The 17,125-nt window shown below is 54.3% G+C and overlaps 8 protein-coding genes across 8 annotated transcripts in view; 5 read left to right on the top strand and 3 right to left on the bottom strand.

Moving 5' to 3' along the window:
- Positions 1–639, top strand: part of CC84DRAFT_1136099 (TPR-like protein) — a gene marked incomplete at its 3' end in the record, with an annotated part of 3,373 nt that extends 2,734 nt beyond the window's left edge. The window contains exon 3 of the mRNA XM_018176087.1: positions 5–639. Coding sequence (XP_018043297.1) covers positions 5–639 — 635 coding nt within the window. The remainder of the gene's footprint in view (positions 1–4) is intronic.
- Positions 640–2,038: 1,399 nt separating this feature from the next.
- CC84DRAFT_1160176 (ATP-citrate synthase (ATP-citrate (pro-S-)-lyase)) lies at positions 2,039–4,242 on the bottom strand. The gene is made up of 3 exons (XM_018177427.1): positions 3,665–4,242; positions 3,052–3,266; positions 2,039–2,995 (listed from the first exon to the last, which is right to left on the bottom strand). The coding sequence occupies exons 1-3, from the start codon at positions 4,103–4,105 to the stop codon at positions 2,194–2,196; spliced, it is 1,458 nt and encodes a 485-aa protein (XP_018043296.1). The 5' UTR covers positions 4,106–4,242; the 3' UTR covers positions 2,039–2,193.
- Positions 4,243–5,227: 985 nt separating this feature from the next.
- Positions 5,228–7,457, top strand: CC84DRAFT_1079898 (ATP-citrate synthase-like protein subunit 1; the record flags this gene model as incomplete). The annotated part of the gene is made up of 5 exons (XM_018173866.1): positions 5,228–5,394; positions 5,464–5,580; positions 5,635–5,824; positions 5,876–6,971; positions 7,021–7,457. 5 exons carry the CDS (start codon positions 5,228–5,230, stop codon positions 7,455–7,457), a joined length of 2,007 nt encoding a protein of 668 aa, XP_018043295.1.
- A 1,497-nt stretch (positions 7,458–8,954) lies between these two features.
- Positions 8,955–10,206, bottom strand: CC84DRAFT_1171571 (uncharacterized protein; the record flags this gene model as incomplete). Its single annotated transcript, XM_018179918.1, has 6 exons — positions 8,955–8,999; positions 9,109–9,188; positions 9,455–9,471; positions 9,588–9,623; positions 9,696–9,928; positions 10,018–10,206. 6 exons carry the CDS (start codon positions 10,204–10,206, stop codon positions 8,955–8,957), a joined length of 600 nt encoding a protein of 199 aa, XP_018043294.1.
- Positions 10,207–10,615: 409 nt separating this feature from the next.
- Positions 10,616–12,945, top strand: CC84DRAFT_166045 (phosphoglycerate mutase-like protein). Its single transcript, XM_018185443.1, has 2 exons — positions 10,616–11,410; positions 11,468–12,945. The coding sequence occupies exons 1-2, from the start codon at positions 10,755–10,757 to the stop codon at positions 12,582–12,584; spliced, it is 1,773 nt and encodes a 590-aa protein (XP_018043293.1). The 5' UTR covers positions 10,616–10,754; the 3' UTR covers positions 12,585–12,945.
- Position 12,946: 1 nt separating this feature from the next.
- CC84DRAFT_166039 (uncharacterized protein) lies at positions 12,947–13,555 on the top strand. Its single transcript, XM_018185442.1, has one exon. The coding sequence runs from the start codon at positions 13,202–13,204 to the stop codon at positions 13,514–13,516; it is 315 nt and encodes a 104-aa protein (XP_018043292.1). The 5' UTR covers positions 12,947–13,201; the 3' UTR covers positions 13,517–13,555.
- A 1,464-nt stretch (positions 13,556–15,019) lies between these two features.
- On the top strand, positions 15,020–16,263 carry CC84DRAFT_1136084 (uncharacterized protein; the record flags this gene model as incomplete). The annotated part of the gene is made up of 4 exons (XM_018176086.1): positions 15,020–15,095; positions 15,144–15,228; positions 15,275–15,687; positions 15,739–16,263. The coding sequence occupies 4 exons, from the start codon at positions 15,020–15,022 to the stop codon at positions 15,882–15,884; spliced, it is 720 nt and encodes a 239-aa protein (XP_018043291.1). The 3' UTR covers positions 15,885–16,263.
- Positions 16,172–16,711, bottom strand: CC84DRAFT_1109822 (NUDIX domain-containing protein; the record flags this gene model as incomplete). Its single annotated transcript, XM_018175234.1, has 1 exon — positions 16,172–16,711. A coding segment is annotated over one exon (540 nt), but the record flags the coding sequence as incomplete, so codon positions are not given.
- Positions 16,712–17,125: the final 414 nt, after the last annotated feature.

Below are 17,125 nucleotides of genomic sequence, written 5' to 3'. Positions count from 1 at the left end.
CTAGAACGGCTAGACGAGGCAGAGAAGATGTTCCAACGAGCGCTGCAGGGCTACGAGAAGGTATGGGGGCCAGAGCAAACATCAACACTCAACACAGTTTGTAACTTAGGTTCCCTCTACTCGAAGCTAGAACGGCTAGACGAGGCAGAGAAGATGTACCAGCGGGCGCTACAGGGCTACGAGAAGGTATTAGGACCAGAGCACACATCAACACTCAATACAGTTCATACCTTAGGTATCCTCTACTGGAAGCTAGAACAGCTAGACGAGGCGGAGAAGATGCTCCAGCGGGCGCTACGGGGTAAAGAGAAGGCATGGGGACTAGAGCACACATCAACACTCCATACAGTTAACAAATTAGGTGCCTTCTATGCGAAGCTAGGACGGCTGGACGAGGCAGGGAGGATGTACCAACGAGCGCTGCATGGCTATGAGAACGCGTTTGGACCTAGTCATCAAAAGTGCAAAAGGCTTCGAAACAGGCTTACTTCGTTAGGTCTAGAATCTGATAAAGCCGATGTATTGAGAGCAAAGTGTTTGGCGCAAAGACCTAGTACTATGGACATTTCTGCGAACATCCAGATGGAAGAAGCTAAGCCAGCTTCTAGACGGCACAAACTCTTTCGCAGATTTAGATGAATTCAAGATTGATTTAGTGCTAAGGCTTATATTGGTGTACGGTAGACAAGTAGTATACAAATCGAGAGCGCATTGTTATCCAACATAGGATTACGTTAGCCGAAGAGAAACTGCGCACACTTCTAGAAATCCCATCACCATACGTCACACCGCAGCTAGTTTCAGATCAACTTACCAAATGATCACTGTAAACCCAGCCTCCTTTCTCACCATTCCCTTTTCCCAATAATGCAGACTGTATCGGGCCATAAGTTGTCCCAGTGTGTCATGAAGAACAGCAAGACTATTGTAATCACCTGGATGGTCCCATTGCATCATTTCACAAAAAAAAACTGGACTTCTGGAGCGCGCCTCATCCTGTAGGAACTCAGTGTGTAATACGCTCTTCATACTATCATATGGTAGTCTATCCGGAAATCCCACGACCACACAAAGTCTAGTTATCATTGTCAGCCACTGTGTGCGGAAAGGGATAATCTGGCAATGGTAGCGTGACCGAAATCACCCGGAAGCGTTGAGAAAGCCAACGAGGTAGGAAGGTGCACTTGGCACGCACTACTCGTCAACGGAATAGGGGACGAACACTAAGTTTTAGTCCCCTTCGAGCTCTTCGACTTTTGACCTTTCTTTGTTTCTCTGCCTTCCTGGCTCCCGTTGGTTTCCATCCCTTTTGATATTTCTTCGCATGCTTTGCCTTCTTCGCCTCCTTCAGATCCTTCTTGCGCTTCTCGAGCTCCTTCGCCACCTCATGGCTCAAGCACGAGGGCCCTCCGAGGTCAAACTGAGCAGGAAGATCTCGAATTGTCTTGTTCCTCAAAGGAATGACTGGCATTGCAACTTGCTCATGGGTTTGACCATCACAATGAAATTGACGTCACGGCAGGCACAAGTTGTAACTGCTCTTGTCGTGCACGATCCGCTGCGGTATGCTCGTGTAGTGGTTCGCCATCTAGATCGACGGCCCATGTGAATTCTCCTGCAGGCTGTGTGGAATGTACACGCCTCTTCTGAAATCCTCAAGTTGAAGATGATGTTGCCTTGCTTACATTCTGGCGACTTACTAGCTGACCTAGTCGAGCTCCACCATTTAGCGCCGTAATAGGTCCTCACGACGAGAGGAAGAAGAGATCTAAGCAAACCGCGTTCGGTGTGAAGATAAAGTAGTAAAAGCTAGAGCAACTTGAGCTACTTTATGTTTATTGACCTATGTGCTGTCCGTGTTCATGTTGACGTGAGGCCGGATGCCTGAGACCAACACCGCCACCCCAGCCCTGTAGAATCTCAGGAATTCTCAACGATTGGCAACTGATCAACATTTATCAAGCACACCGCAGTACAGATTTACGTCTACTGGGGATATATTAAATTTTGTACTTTCCATGGGCCCACCGAGCAACGTCCCGGCAGGGCGCGACAAGTCTAGATGGCAATCGCATCGCTACCAAGTCCATTCCTAGCATCACGCACATAACCCATGCTGAATGTTTGTCTAAATGTCCCCGAATCCTCATGTCAGGGATAAAACACGCGCCACAATATCTACTATACAACTCTTTAACCAGAGAACTCAGCAATGTCGGTGGTCTTGCCCGGGACGAGAGCAAGAGGCACGATACCAGAAACGTGCATCTCAGGGCCGTACACGTGCATGTTGAGGCCGAGCTCCTGGCCGACGTTCTTGATGTTCTTAAGACCCTCCTGGTAGTTGGGGCCGGCACGACGGATCCAGATCTGGACGTTGTGTTCAACGAGGAGGGGTGCAACTTCCCTGAGGGCGCGGATGACACCCTTGAAGGTAGATGCGACGTTGGTGAAGTTGGCAATACCACCACCAATGAAGAGGACCTTGCCCTCCTTGTGCTGGGGAGCACGGAGCATGAGGTCGAGGACGGTGCGTGCGTAGTGGAAGGTCTGGGTCTCCGTGGGTGCACCAGAGTACTCGCCGTAGTTGGCGAGCTCACCAGCGAAACCAGCGGAGGCAATGGCATCGGCGTAGACGACGGAAGCACCACCACCAGCAACGAGAGTCCACACACGGCCGTTACCGTTGAGGATGGTGAGCTTGAGAGATGCACCAGTCTTCGCGTCCATCTCAGCAATGTAAGCCTCCTCCTTGCTCATCTCACGACCGAAAGGAGCAGGGAACTCGAGAGGAGGGCCAACATCGACGGTAGTCTTTCCATCCTTGGGAGCAGCGGGTATGCCGAGAGCAGTGGCACTGCGGGCGATAGCCCACTTAGCACCGCACTCAAACTCGGCAGTCTGGTCGATCTTGCCAGCAAGATCCAAGAAGTGGACCTCAGCGGAGGTGGCATCGGCGTTGGGGATGACAACAAGGGGGTTGATCTCGAGGTATCTGCGGAGGGTTAGCGTGGTTGCTCGGGAAGTGGAGGGGAGTAGGATGAAACCCACGTGAACTGGCAGTCGACATAGACGGCATATAACCTGGAGATGAAGTCGACGAGAACGTTGTGGACGCCCTTGGGAACCTTGCTCAACAGGGTGCTGGCGATGGTCTCGTTGGACGGATAGTTCTTGAGGTCGACGGGGATGAGAAGCTTCTCAGCCTTCTCATCGACATCACCAACGTCAACACCACCCTCATGGGTAAAGAGGATCCAGTCACCCTAGATCGGGGTGTTAGCGCTAGGATCGGGATGTGATTGGTAAGGCGGTGCGGTAGCCGAGCGCCAGACTAGAGCCGCAAGATTGGAGTGAAATGAGGCGACAGAAACGGCAGGCGCGCGCGCCAATTCCGCTACATTTGGACTGTCACATGCTTGAAACGCGGACATTGCGCTGCAGAGTGGAAAGGCGTGTGCTCGCGGAGTGGGCCAGGATAAGTTTTCCCTTCGCCCGAGCGGTCGTTTAACAAAACGAAATCCGCCCGCGTATCGTGGCTACACGCCTGCACTGCACTGCAGTCACAAACCCATTTCTTGCGACTTTTCGACTTTTCGCTGACGGCTCGTCTCCCGACTGCACTCCGCCATGCGATCGCACACAGGATTGGAATTGCACATACCTCTCGCACCGAGTTGATGTTGATGTAGTACTCTGTGTTCTGCGGGTGAGGAACAAATGGCTCGACCAAGAATTGCCTCAGGACACCGTCGACGGTCTCAACACGCTGGGGCTTGCCGGCCCTCTCCTCGATCCACGCGCGGGCCTCGGCCCAGGTCTTGTTCAACGCCAACAGACCGCTCTTGCCTCGCCTCTTGATCAACTGATCGGGCTTTGCGACAAACTTGGCGCCGGAAGCCAGCAGCCACGGGTAGGTGGCCTCGGCCTGGTCCAGCACGCCCTTGATGTCGGCATCGGCAGCAAAGTGCAGCGATGCGAGCTTGGAGGGCGGGTTGTGTGTGGAAGAGGGAGGGAGCGGCGTGGGCTTGATGACGGGGGCACGGGTGAGGTGGTAGTTGATGATGGCCTTGCCGTCGGCCTCGAGGATGGATTTGGCGGACATGGTGGTGAAGAGGAGGGAGTGAGCTGTGGTGCGTGAGTGCTGACTCCTGAGCGGGGTGTGGGCGTGCAGTCAAGAGAGGGACGAGCGGTTTATCGGGGCAGCAGCGTTGGCTAACAAATTTCGCAGAGGCTCGAAGCTCGTAGCCCGACGCCGCCCCGGTGATAGGCTCAGTGGGTTTTATCGAAAAGCGCCGACCCAACTGAATCGGACAGCTAGGAGCGAGACACGAAAAAAACAAGGCGGATGGGGAAGTTGCTGGGACGTACCTTATCGGTTGAGCAGCAACAGTCGGGTCCTGACGATAACGAGACGGCTGGAGCAGCAAGGAGGCAGAACAGCAGCAATTGAGGACGTGGGGAACGGCGGTCTGTATGTTTTTTGCTCGTTGAGCGTCGGCGGCCAGGTTGGGGAGGGCCGTGCAGGAATTCGGCGGTGCGGGTCTTTGCCAGCCAACCAGGGCCGCGCTAGCACCAGGGGCGGCAGGGGCATCGGCGTTGGCTCAGCGAGGGGCCACGCCTGCGGCGGCGCGCAGAGCACGCTGCCAGAGCGACATTTCCACCCGGAAGCCGTGTGCTGTCGGGCCTCGCTGCGTCCAGCGCCTGCAGAGCCTACAGACGCCGTTGCAGCGTCTCTCCAACAGCCTGCGGCGAGGAACTGCTGCGTTGGACTGTCGGCTCCCCGTTCACCGACTGTCGGACTGCGGTCTAGCGCGCAGCTCGGCCATACCCCAACAAATCCAGCAGCAGGTGCAGGGACCTCAACGCCGACCACGCTGGACCGCCCAATTCTTCGGGAAGCAACACCACCAAACTTCTTCTACCATCCCCCCCATCCCGCCCACGCCAGCTTCTGCTTTTTCAGTCCCTGGCGCAACAGTCAATAAGGTGAGCCGCCTCCCTGCCGTCCCCCTTTGTTCCTGCCCGCCGTGCCTCACCTCGTGTGTGCTCCTGCCCCAGCTGCGCCGCTATTTTTTTCTGCCTCTCGTCTCATTCCTCGCCCTGTCAGCGAGCCCACCCCGCCGACTGGTGTCCGCGTTATCAATTGCACCCTTGCTGACATTCTCGCTGCACCCAGGTCTTCTCATCCGCCGATAGACTGCCGTCTTCAACACCTCTGGCCAACATGCCCTCCGCCGCGCCTGTCAACGGGGCTACCCCCAGCCAGGCGGCTACCTCGTCGGACAGCCTCTCCGCCAACGACAACATCCGCCGCTTTGCTGCTCCCTCGCGGCCCATGAGCCCGCCCGCCGACCACCTCCTCTTCCACCCCAAGACACGATGCTTCGTCTAGTAAGCTTCCCGAGATGCACACAGCACAAAAAGGCGGTCAGTAGCGGGCATGCGACTAACTGCACACAGCGGACTGCAGCCCCGTGCCGTCCAGGGCATGCTCGATTTCGACTTCATCTGCAAGCGCAAGACCCCGTCCGTTGCCGGTATCATCTACACCTTCGGCGGACAGTTCGTCAGCAAGATGTGCGTACTCGGAAATTACTGCTTTGAGCAATTGGGATGCTAATATTTGCAAAGGTACTGGGGAACCAGCGAGACCCTGCTGCCCGTCTACCAGGACGTGGCCAAGGCCATGGCCAAGCACACCGACGTTGACACCGTCGTCAACTTCGCCTCATCGCGATCCGTGTACCAGTCCACCATGGAGCTAATGGAGTTCCCCCAGATCAAGTCGATCGCCATCATTGCTGAGGGTGTACCAGAGCGAGTAAGTGGTGGTTGATATTTGACAGCTCATCAGCGAAACTGACCGCACTAGCGTGCCCGAGAAATCCTGTACGTTGCTCAACAAAAGGGCGTCACCATCATTGGCCCCGCCACCGTCGGTGGCATCAAGCCCGGATCTTTCAAGATCGGTAACACTGGTGGTATGATGGACAACATTGTTGCTTCCAAGCTCTACCGCCCCGGGTCGGTTTCCTACGTGTCCAAGTCCGGTGGTATGTCCAACGAGCTCAACAACATCATTGCAAACACAACCGACGGTGTGTTGGAGGGTGTTGCCATTGGTGGTGACAGGTACCCTGGTACCACTTTCATCGACCACGTCCTCCGTTACCAGGCCGACCCCAACTGCAAGCTCATTGTTTTGCTTGGTGAGGTCGGTGGTGTTGAGGAGTACCGTGTAGTCGAGGCTGTGAAGTCTGGTCAGATCACCAAGCCCATCGTTGCGTGGGCCATTGGTACCGTCGCTGGCATGCTCAAGACTGAGGTCCAGTTCGGTCACGCTGGTTCTTTCGCCAACTCTCAGCTCGAGACTGCGGCGACCAAGAACAAGACCATGCGTGAAGGTGGCATCTACGTGCCGGAGACCTTTGAGGACCTCCCCCAGACCCTCGCTCAGGTCTACCAGAAGCTTGTCAAGGAGGGCACCATCGTGCCCAAGCCTGAGCCTGGTGTTCCCAAGATCCCCATTGATTACTCGTGGGCTCAGGAACTTGGCCTCATCCGAAAGCCCGCTGCTTTCATCTCTACCATCTCCGACGACCGTGGTCAGGAACTGCTTTACGCCGGTATGCCTATTTCCGATGTTTTCAAAGAGAACATTGGTATTGGTGGTGTCATGTCGCTGCTTTGGTTCCGTCGCCGTCTGCCCGACTACGCCAGCCGCTTTCTGGAGATGGTTCTCATGTTGACTGCCGACCACGGTCCCGCCGTGTCCGGAGCCATGAACACCATTATCACCACCCGTGCTGGCAAGGATCTCATCTCCGCGCTGGTGTCTGGTCTTTTGACCATCGGTTCCCGCTTCGGTGGTGCCCTCGACGGTGCCGCTGATGAGTTCACCAAGGCCTTCGACAAGGGTCTTAGCCCCCGTGACTTCGTCGACACTATGAGGAAGGAGAACAAGCTCAGTAAGTGATGTTGCTAGCGGTGCCAAAACTCGTTTCTAATCAAGTGCAGTCCCTGGTATTGGTCACAGGATCAAGTCGAGGAACAACCCTGATCTTCGTGTCGAGCTCGTCAAGGAGTTCGTCAAGAAGAACTTCCCCAGCACCAAGCTGCTCGACTACGCTCTTGCCGTCGAGTCTGTCACCACGTCCAAGAAGGACAACCTCATTCTCAATGTTGACGGTTGCATTGCTGTCTGCTTCGTCGACCTCATGCGCAACTGCGGCGCTTTCTCTTCTGAGGAGGCTGAAGACTACCTCCGCATGGGTGTTCTCAACGGTCTTTTCGTGCTCGGTCGCAGCATTGGTCTCATTGCTCACTTCCTCGACCAGAAGAGGCTCAGGACTGGTCTGTACAGGCATCCTTGGGACGACATCACCTACCTCCTCCCCTCTCTGCAGCAGGGCGGTGCGCCAGGAGCCGAGGGTCGTGTCGAGGTTACGTTGTAATTGTGAGATTAGGAAAAAAGGGAAGGATATATCAACGTGGGTTTACGCTTTTAGACGCGTATTGGACGTGCTATGGTAGAAAAAGCCAGCCGTCGCTGCCATGAACGGTGTAGCAATAAGTCCTCAGCTTGGGACGGAGTTTCAACAGGCCTTGGGGTTGGCTTGGCGCCACCCGCTCAGCCACTTGACCGTACGACGATTTAATAACTTGCTTACAATGCAAACATGTCAATGTCATCTACTGTCCTCTCAATCATGGTGTCTGTGTAACATGGAGAAGCGCCTACGCCACCTTCGACGTGGATTGACGTCTGCATTCTTGCGGTCGAGCTGTAAGCTTGGCCATATACTTTTCGGCCACATATACTTCTCGGCCACCCCACCACAACGCGCTACTCTGCTTTTTACGCTCTGTACTGTCAACGCCACATACTCAAAATGGATCCCCGAGAGGCTGCCTATGATAATGCTATCCGCGATCTCAATGCAGGTGTTTTTAAAAGCCAGCGACAGGCTGCTAAGGCGTATGGAGTTCCGCGATCATCGCTCCAAGAGCGCATCAACGGCCGCCAACCACACGCGATAGCTCATCAACAGCAGCAGCGATTGACTCCAGAACAAGAGGCCTTTCTAGTAGATTGGATACTTGATGAGGACTCACGCGCTCAACCTCCCTCCCACCCACGCGTACGAGAAATGGCCACTCGGCTCCTCCGCATGAACGGCGACACCGAGCCTCTTGGGCAACTATGGATACCCCATTTCATTGCCCGCAACCTATGCGTCGCATCTATAGTCGGCCGAACGATCGAGAGCGCGAGAACTACAGCAGCTAGTCACGATACTATTCGAGCCTTTCTTGAGCTATTTGAGCAGACAAGAATAGAGCTAGGCATATAGTACGAAGATATATGGAATATGGATGAGACCAGGTGCGCACTAGGGGTATGTACAAACGCCTAGGTGCTCACAAGTGCTGCAAAGAAGAAGGCTTATATCAAATCTCTAGAGGATCGTGAGTGGGTATCGATTATTGAGACTATCTTAGCCACCAGCGTCAAGCTTTAATGCCTAGTTATCTTTAAGGGCAAGCATCTATAATCAACATGGTTCCTAGCATAAGGCGCACCAGACTGGCTCTATACAACCTCTAAGAATGGATGGACGTTAAACTCAATCGGCTATGAATGGTTACAGCGCATTTTTATACCGAATACTTCACCATCTAGCGGCGGCTATCAACTCCTCATTCTTAACGGCCATGGCTCCTATATACCTGTTAACTTTATGTGGCTCTGTAAGGTCAATAAGATACATCTCCTCTACCTCCCAGCCCATGCCTCCCACTTGCTACAGCCTCTAGATCTTGCTCCTTTCTCTGTACTCAAGTCACGCTATCATAATGAGATCCGAGCTCTCTCAGCGCTTAATGACGCAGCACTAGTCAAGAAGGAGCGCTTTATTGTATCGTATAACAAAGCTAGAGAAGAAGGGCTCTCAGAGCGAGTTATCTGAGCTGGCTGGAGGGCTGCTGGCCTCTACCTATATAATCCAGCTGTTGTACTGCTCTCATCTCAAGTAAATAGCCGGCCACTTACTCCACCTACTAGCTAGGGCTTAGCTGCCACCCTAGAGTCAACATTCAACACACCTTGGAGTTCACAGGCGTTATATAAGGCTCAGCAACAGCTGTTGTTGTCAGAATCTCTCTCACGAAGCACCCGGCTCGTGCTTAGCAAGGCAGGCAAGGCTATTGCAGAAGCGAACACAAGGGCAGCCCAGCTTGAGGCTGAAAATCAACGACTTAAATATCAACTAGATACTACTAGGAATACTCGTGTAAGGAAGCGAGTTCAGGTGAATCCAAATGAGCGCTTTAGCAACATTGAGAGTATTAAAGCTGCGATTGATCGCGCAGCAGCTCTTCAGGCTGAACAGGCAAGCACTTCGCCAGAGAAAGAAGCTCAAAAGGCAGCGGCAGCAGCAGCAGCACTTACTCTTAGCTCTATGTGTACTGAGTGGCAAATATAATTGTTGTTGTTGAGAAGGGCGCAATTCAAAACTGCGTGACGCGTTGTGGTGGGGTGGCCGAGAAGTATATGTGGCCGAAAAGTATATGGCCGAGCTTACTTCGGTACGATCTGGAATTGGAAGTTCCCGAGACACCTACGGTATACTCTAGCGGTAAGCGGGCGCTATCGCTAGACTCACTCACATCTCCGACCCGATGGTACACACCAGACCGCTAGCGAGGTATTCTTCCAAGTCGCACTAAGCCAGGACGACCCGACCCGACCTGGGGGCAGCGAATGTCTCGACGGGTCATACATCCCCCACGGAGAGCGCGGCACCGGCTCAGAGGTCGGAGCGAGCACGGCGTAGGAATGGGAACGCCAGGTTCGGGGATGCGACGGAGCATGACAGCCGAGGGGATGGTGGGCAGCTCTCAGACATGACCGTGTGAAGTAAGGCTGCGGAACCTCGGTCAAGTCTGTCGCTGGTACAGGTGCGAAATTCACGTTGACTGTATCGCATTTGTGCTCTTGTGGGCTGAACGCACCGGGCCTATGGGCTGACAGACGGGGAAGGTCCACAGCACTGCCCGTGACGATGACAGCCGAGCAGCGGTCACATGCAGATCCGCAAGGCTGGTCGTCGTGAGGGTGCAGCATGCGGCTAGACTGTGTTGGAATGGCGTGCTGATAAGATGAGCCCGCAGGATACCGTGAAGACCTGAGAGCTGAGGCATCGAGATTGGACTCAATGTATCTTGACAATCGGTGGATGATCTTCGGTTCGATGTCGCCCAACGATAGCAGGCTGTTGCTTCATAATTAAGGTGCCTGGGCTGATGCAGACAGTGCGCGAAGGCGTGGAAGGCGGCGGATGAGGCTGTAGACGATGATGGAATGCTACCACTCTTTGTTGCAAGCAATCCAGCCCCCCGCCAGCTGTGCCTGCAATGGTGTGCTTTGCTCCTCCAATCCCCAACCAGGTGTCCACTCCTCGACCATCCATCCGACCAATCACCAGCTCGCTTGTCCGCCAGCACGCCCCGGAGCTGCAGCTACCCCGCTACAGAGCTCTGAGGAAGCTCTGGGGAGCTCCAAGAACAAGCTCAGCGATAAGCCAGTGACGACCGTGGTTGAGTCGGGTGCCTGGCACACGCACATCCTGCACATGGGAACGTCGCATGCAGCCCAGCGGCTGTAGCAATAAGAATGTGCTGACGTCCGGCGTGGTGCAATTCAGCCTTGCGCTTCTGCCATCCCTCCTGCAACTGAGCTCCAGCTCGCTATGCTTCTGTCCTCCCTCGCGCTCCTGGCGGCGGCTCGTGCCGTGCAAGGCCAGACCTACGGAACCGAGATCAACAATTATGGCACCGTAGCTTTCATCCGCACCGGCGAGCGGACGCCGTGGGTGCGTTCCGGGACCGAGACACTGTCCGCGCTGGGCGCGCAGCAGATGCTCGAGCTGGGGAACAACTTCAGAGGCCGCTACATCGACCGGAATTCGGGCGCGACGCGTCTGGGAGTGCGCCCCATCGAGGGCATGGCGCCGCACCTCTTGAATCCCGACCAGCTCTACATCCAGACCCTCGAGAAGCCGTACCTGGTCGCCGCGGCACAGGCGTTCATGCAGGGCCTCTACCCACAGTACAGCTTGAACGAGACGAATAACGGGGTAAGCCCGGACGCGGTGTGGCTGCTGGCGAATGGCTCGACTGTGGGTTACCCGCTGGACGGTTACCAGTACGCGAACATCATGACCATGAGTGAAAATGATCCCGGAAGCATCTATCTTGATGGACATGATCAGTGTCCGAGGGCCTGGTTAGAAAGCGCCAATTATGAAGGCACGGAGGATTTTCTCAGCACGCAAGCGGCTGAGAGTGCGTTCTACCAGTCCTTGAGTTTAAGCTGGTTCAACGACGATCTACCCGAGCCAATGCTGTAAGTGCTTGATTCGTTGTCACGTAGTGAACGTTGAGCTGACAGCCAGGCTTGTAGCGACTATAGCAACGCGTATGGCATATACGATTCATTGGCATACCATAAAACTCACGACATCAACACCTCAAAAGATCTCAACAATCCTGACAACGCTGGCGTCTTCGACAAAGTCGAAGCTCTTGCCAACCAGGATGCATACTACCGCTACGGCAACGTCAGCTCAGACACCGACTCGACGAGCGCCACCCGCGCGATAGCAGGCAGGACAGCCGCGGGTCTCATCACCAAGCGCTTCGAGAAGATAGTCGACAATGAAGGCAACACCACAAACGGCATGTCGCAGCCGCTGAACCTCCTCTTCGGCGAATACGACGTCATGCTGTCCCTCCTCTCTGTCCTGGACGCAGACTACTACCAGTCCGGCAGCATCCGCCAGGAAATACCAGATTTCGCATCCGCCCTTATTTTCGAGCTCTTCACCACGGGCAACAACACCGCCGACAATGCAGACAACCTCTGGGTCCGATTCTCGTTTCACAACGGCACCGACGGCTACACGGACACCGCGCCCCAGGCGTACTCCATCTTCCGCAACGGACCGTCTCACGATGCAATCACCTGGCGCGAATTCTCGGATAGCATGGCGAGAGTTACCATTCGCCAGAGCCGCGACTGGTGCGAGGCGTGTAGTAGCCAGAGCGTGTTCTGCCCGGTCGTCGATACGACTGGCTCGCTCACCACGGCGGAGACTCCGCGCTCCAAGATCTCCCCCGTGGTCGCCGGTGTTATCGGCGCCGTCGTAACGCTCGCGGTGGCAGCTCTGCTCTTTGGTCTCGCCATGCTGCTCGGGGGTCTCCGCATGCACCGCGTCGAGCGCCGCCGACACTCGTCCTCCCTCGGCGGGTTCAAGGGGAGTGCGAAGTTAGCGTCTGATCCCGACCTGGGGCTTGCAAACAAAGGCGTTGTGCCCGCGAGCAACGATCCCTTTGCTGATCCTGCCCCTAGTGCTGGCGTTGGTGCAAATAAGAGAGTCATGCACGAGCGCGTGGGCAGCTGGGAGTTGCGCGCGAAAGAAGGCCCGAGCCAGGGTGAGAGTCCGCGTGGCAGCTTTGAGGCTATTGAGGCGGCGATGGGGAGGCCTGTTCAGGCGGTGCAGCCGCTCGAGAGGATTTGAATAGGTATTTGTGAGACAGAGGATGGTAGGTGTGACGGTAGCCCGGTAGAGATGGGTTGTTGAGCAGACAACGTGTCGCGAAGACATACGCGTAGGTGCTAGAACGATTGTTTGATGTTCCTGCATACATGGGGGAAAGGCGAGGGGTTGTGGAGGTGAGGACATTCGTTTCTTACGATCTTGATACCCCGGCTTTGCATTGCAAGTGCCATTTTTCATTTTCCTTACAGGTACATTCACGGATGGGATGGACACACTCTCTTGGGACGGACGTATCGAGTGTGTGAGGAGATGCGACATTTGAATTGCAGTTCATGTAGTCGCAGAAGTATTCAACACATTACCACTGAAGAGTTGATTAAGCTTTGAGCACTCTCGCTCCTTCCTGTTCGACCCGCACCGTCCTTCCCAACATCTCCTCGTACTCCCATCCGTACTTCATGCCTTGCCCTCTCGTTACCACATCCACATCCCAATCCTCACCATCCGCCCATCAAGCAAAATTGACAGGACGTGTGGCCTGACGGTAGGGCGCCCTCACTCTGCGACCACCTCCAGAGAGGTTCCCCCCGCAGACGCTCTGCATTTGCAGACAAGCATGGACGCGTGCTTGGGTGATGTGGAAGACCTCGGTCCGAATCCGAGCATGTCCAACCTTCTTTTTTCGCGGCGGTGGTGCTTCGGACTGGATGCGATGCGGTTCTCTTTGGTCAACCTCCTGCCTGTCTCCTCAACCCCGTTCTATTCGCGTGCCATATTTTCAGCATGATCCGCGCGACTTGGTGTTTTTGTCATCCTGTAGGGATCGCGTGATTTGCGTTGCCGTCTCTTCCTCTCCGTTCGCGCTTGCCTTCCTCGACGCAACTCCGCTTCTACCCCTTCATTTTTCGGCATACACAGAGATCCTGGATGCATTTGTCGTGATCGATTAGTATATGTTATAGCATTAGGCCTTCGCTTATCAAACCTACCTCATGACGCGTGGCTCACTGGTGACCATCTGCCTTTCTTGGCGAAGAATACGTTCGCAGTGAGATGTCTATATTTCCGCACGCATCGGCCGAAGTGTGCTATGAGAGACCCATGTTCGAATCCTCGCGCGTTCGGTCTTTTTTGCTTCCTTTGCTCTCTCCTGCTTGATTCTGTCCACCTTCCAGTCTACATACACGTCCCCAGCCCAAGACAGACAGACCTTTTCGTCTGAACCACTATTTTGATTCAATACACCGTCATACTACCACCACTGTTAACAATGTAGAACGCACAGCACAGCGGCCCAGCTCCCATTCGCGAAAGGTCACTCTGGGACGGACATGAGGCTGAGTGTCACGACTAGCATGTGGAAAGCCAGGGCACATTGAAGACCTAGGTTCAACTCACAGCGCGTTCGGTTGCCTGGAGGTCGAGGTCTTGCGTTTAGTGACTCAGTACGTGTAGTGCAGGCCACTTTTGCCTTCATCCTTTGGGAAACAAAATGAGCTTCTCCTTTTGTTCATGAAGTTTGGACTGCGTCAGATACACGAACGAATCTTTGGGCATGTGAGGGCGGAATTGAGTGTCGGGGTAGGAAGGTAGATGGAGGGAGTTGATACGGAGCTGAGGATAGATAATCGAAGGTTGTTATGTATACATTATCAGACATGGAACAAGGGCTGTTCCAGGCATCCTATTTCCTCGTAAGCAGCGGCTCTTGTGCAGCCCACCCTGCTTGTAGAATTGCTTTTTCACCTGAAGCGCTATCTATCGAACATGCGAGAGGATCTGAGAGTGAATACAGTGTGTAGAAAGGCGGGAGGTCGTAGTGCGCACGCTGGCTAGGCGAGGCCGTCTTGTACGCATACCCACATACTCACCCGCACTCCAGGTACCAGCGATCATGCCCTCGGGCCTGCCACGGATCCCAATAGTATCCAAAGGTCACATTTGCCCTGACTGCAGCTTACCACCTTCATCCAGTGAGCCCAACATCTCGCACTCCGCAACTCGTCTGGCGCGTACGTAAGCGAGCTCTGCACAGGTGTTGTTGGATAATCTGCAACTCGTACGGGAATAAGCAGCCCCGCCCATACTGTTGCAGCTTGACCGCTCCTAGCGATCGATATTGCGAGATATTCCCGAGCTTGGGATCGTTTCGGTGTGAGAATTGTGTTGCCTAGAGGTCGCGAGGATTCATGCGGCCCGTTTCGCTTACTGCTTTTGGTTACGTGCGGGTAGGGCGCGATGACAAATGTTGGAATGTGCGTACTACGTATATGATGCTACATGCTCTACGAAACTCGGATTATATCCAGTGACAAGCTGTATGAGATTTCTGTGCTTTCGCATTCATTTAGCCTCGTATTTCGTTTTGCTGCGGACTGAAAATATACGTCGAGACTCACAACCTTGCAATCGATCCCGTGCTGTAGTTGCTTCAGACTGTCACGCACACGGCGATGGCTCAGCAGGTCATCTTCTACGATATCCCGAGCAAGGCGCCCGCCAAAGGATGGTCGTTCAATCCATGGAAGGGTAGGCCAATGGCAGCATCTATTTCTCCCAACCCGCTGACACTCGCAGTCCGCATGGTTCTGAACATGAAAGGCATTGACTACAAAACCGAATTCGTCGAGTATCCCGACCTCGCTCCCACCCTTAAAGCCCTGTACTTCCCCCATCTGACCGCTTCTACCACCCGCTAACCCACAAAGCGGCCTCCCCCCGAACGACCCCAACGACCCAGGCTATTTCTCAGACTACACCAGCCCGGCCATTCGCTATTCCGACGGCACCTTCTCCATGGAAAGCTGGCACATCGTTCACGCGCTCGACAAGCAGTACCCAACCCCTTCTCTCCACCTCGAGGATCCCATTGTGGAGAAAGTGCGCAACAGCTCCATGCTGGGACCAATCGTTAAGCACCTCATGCCCAAAGTGCCGAATCTGCTAAGCAGCGTCTCCTCGGAGTACTTTTACACGACAAGGGAGAGCATGTTTGGAAAGCCGCTGCAGCAGGTGGAGGCGGAGGCGACGGAGGAGCAATGGGAAGACATGAAAGTCAACGCGAAGGAGATTGGGGATTTGCTGCGGGAGAAAGGAGGTCCGTTCTTCCTGGGAGAGACAGGTGAGTCTGAGATCGAGAGGGGAGCGTAGGAAAGGGCTAACTTGTATGCAGTCTCGTATGCGGATGTTTGCTTTGTGACGTGCTTGAAGTTTCTGGAGATACTTGATGACGGGGTGTTTAAAAAGTATCTAGCGCTCGATGAGGCGTTTCCAATTGTGTATGAGGCATCGAAGAGGTGGTTGGCTAGGGATGATTGAAGCGGGGGTGACGATGAGCTGGTGCCTGGCGAAGAGTCTTGCATTCGTGCGGCGTAGTTGTACGTCAAGCGTTCGAGTTGGAATTAATGCTGACCGTTGATATCTGCTGCTGAGCTCATCTGCTTCCGCTTCTCGCGCAGTCTCTGTCTCTTGACGGCTTTTGCGTCTTTTACGGCTCGCCTTGCAGCCTTCTTTGAATGGTTTGCGTCTAAATTGAGGCTAGTCGGGCTTCCTGAGAGTGCACTTGACTGACTGGTATCTTTGCTTGGAACCTCAAGCGTTGGAAATGTCATCTGAAGCAATGACAAGGCTTTTTGCAACACCTCGCGATCGTTCTGGAATGTCAAAGCGTTCATTGCACTGTGCCATGACTTGAATGCAGGCAGCCATGTGTCTTCTCCTGGTAGTTTGTCCCTGCCCGCATCCCCTTCCAGGGCTGCAATAAACCACCATATAATCTTCGTGCCCTTCCCAGCCTTAAGTGTTCGAATCTGGCACATGAAGGGCTCTACAAGGTTCTCGCACACGTGCGCCTTATCAGGGACATCTGGACGGGCCTCCACAGGTGTTGCTCTGGTCGGCATGGTAAGTGGTAGTAGTTGGCAGCGAAACCCAGTTTCCTCCATCACTTCACGGATTGCGGCATCCTTGCGGGCTTCTCCTTGGTTCCGGCGTCCTTTAGCGAAATGCCATTCTCCGGTGCTTTTGTGCTGGATTACGCAGACTTTGATGTCAGAGGGGTTGGTCAAGTCGAATAATATCGCGCCGCAGCTTTCAACGAATTTCTCAGAGCTGATGGTCTTAGTTTGCAGCGTGCTCGCGGCCATTGTAAATGATTGTGTGAGATTGAAGGTGGATGAAGGTTCTGTTGGGGCGCATCCAGGAGGCCGATCGCAACTTAGGCAACCACCAAAGGGCCAAGAGGGCTCATCAGGATATGAGGGTTCCAGAAGTAATGATGAAAATAGTGCGAATTATTCGATGGGTTTTCCACAAAAGGAAACAAGTCACGAATGTTTTCGATTGAGGTTCACACGATCTAACGTAAAGTGTACTAGCGTTTACGATTCTAGCCATGTGACGTATTTGCAACCTTGCAGAGCGAGAACGACACATGCAGCAGGCCGTATGCATCTTACTGATGAGATCGGATCAACCACAATGCTCAGAGCCTTTTTTCAAACAACCAAGCTGCTGACTAAGACTCTGAACAGCAGACGGGACGAAGCACTGAAACTAGC

Source organism: Paraphaeosphaeria sporulosa (genome assembly GCF_001642045.1).
Source record: "Paraphaeosphaeria sporulosa strain AP3s5-JAC2a unplaced genomic scaffold CC84scaffold_1, whole genome shotgun sequence".
In the NCBI taxonomy this organism is placed as follows: domain Eukaryota; kingdom Fungi; phylum Ascomycota; class Dothideomycetes; order Pleosporales; family Didymosphaeriaceae; genus Paraphaeosphaeria; species Paraphaeosphaeria sporulosa.
This window is presented reverse-complemented; position numbering and strand designations above follow the sequence as displayed.

Bases quoted from the DNA above. Each gene is read 5' to 3' on its own strand.
- CC84DRAFT_1160176 (XM_018177427.1), bottom strand. From the start codon at position 4,105: ATGTCCGCCAAATCCATCCTCGAGGCCGACGGCAAGGCCATCATCAAC. The intron at 3,267-3,664 runs GTATGTGCAATT...ACCCCGATCTAG, and splicing joins ACATCAACTCGGTGCGAGAG to GGTGACTGGATCCTCTTTAC. The intron at 2,996-3,051 runs GTGGGTTTCATC...AACCCTCCGCAG, and splicing joins TATGTCGACTGCCAGTTCAC to ATACCTCGAGATCAACCCCC.
- CC84DRAFT_166045 (XM_018185443.1), top strand. From the start codon at position 10,755: ATGCTTCTGTCCTCCCTCGCGCTCCTGGCGGCGGCTCGTGCCGTGCAA. The intron at 11,411-11,467 runs GTAAGTGCTTGA...CCAGGCTTGTAG, and splicing joins GATCTACCCGAGCCAATGCT to CGACTATAGCAACGCGTATG.
- CC84DRAFT_166039 (XM_018185442.1), top strand. From the start codon at position 13,202: ATGTGGAAGACCTCGGTCCGAATCCGAGCATGTCCAACCTTCTTTTTT.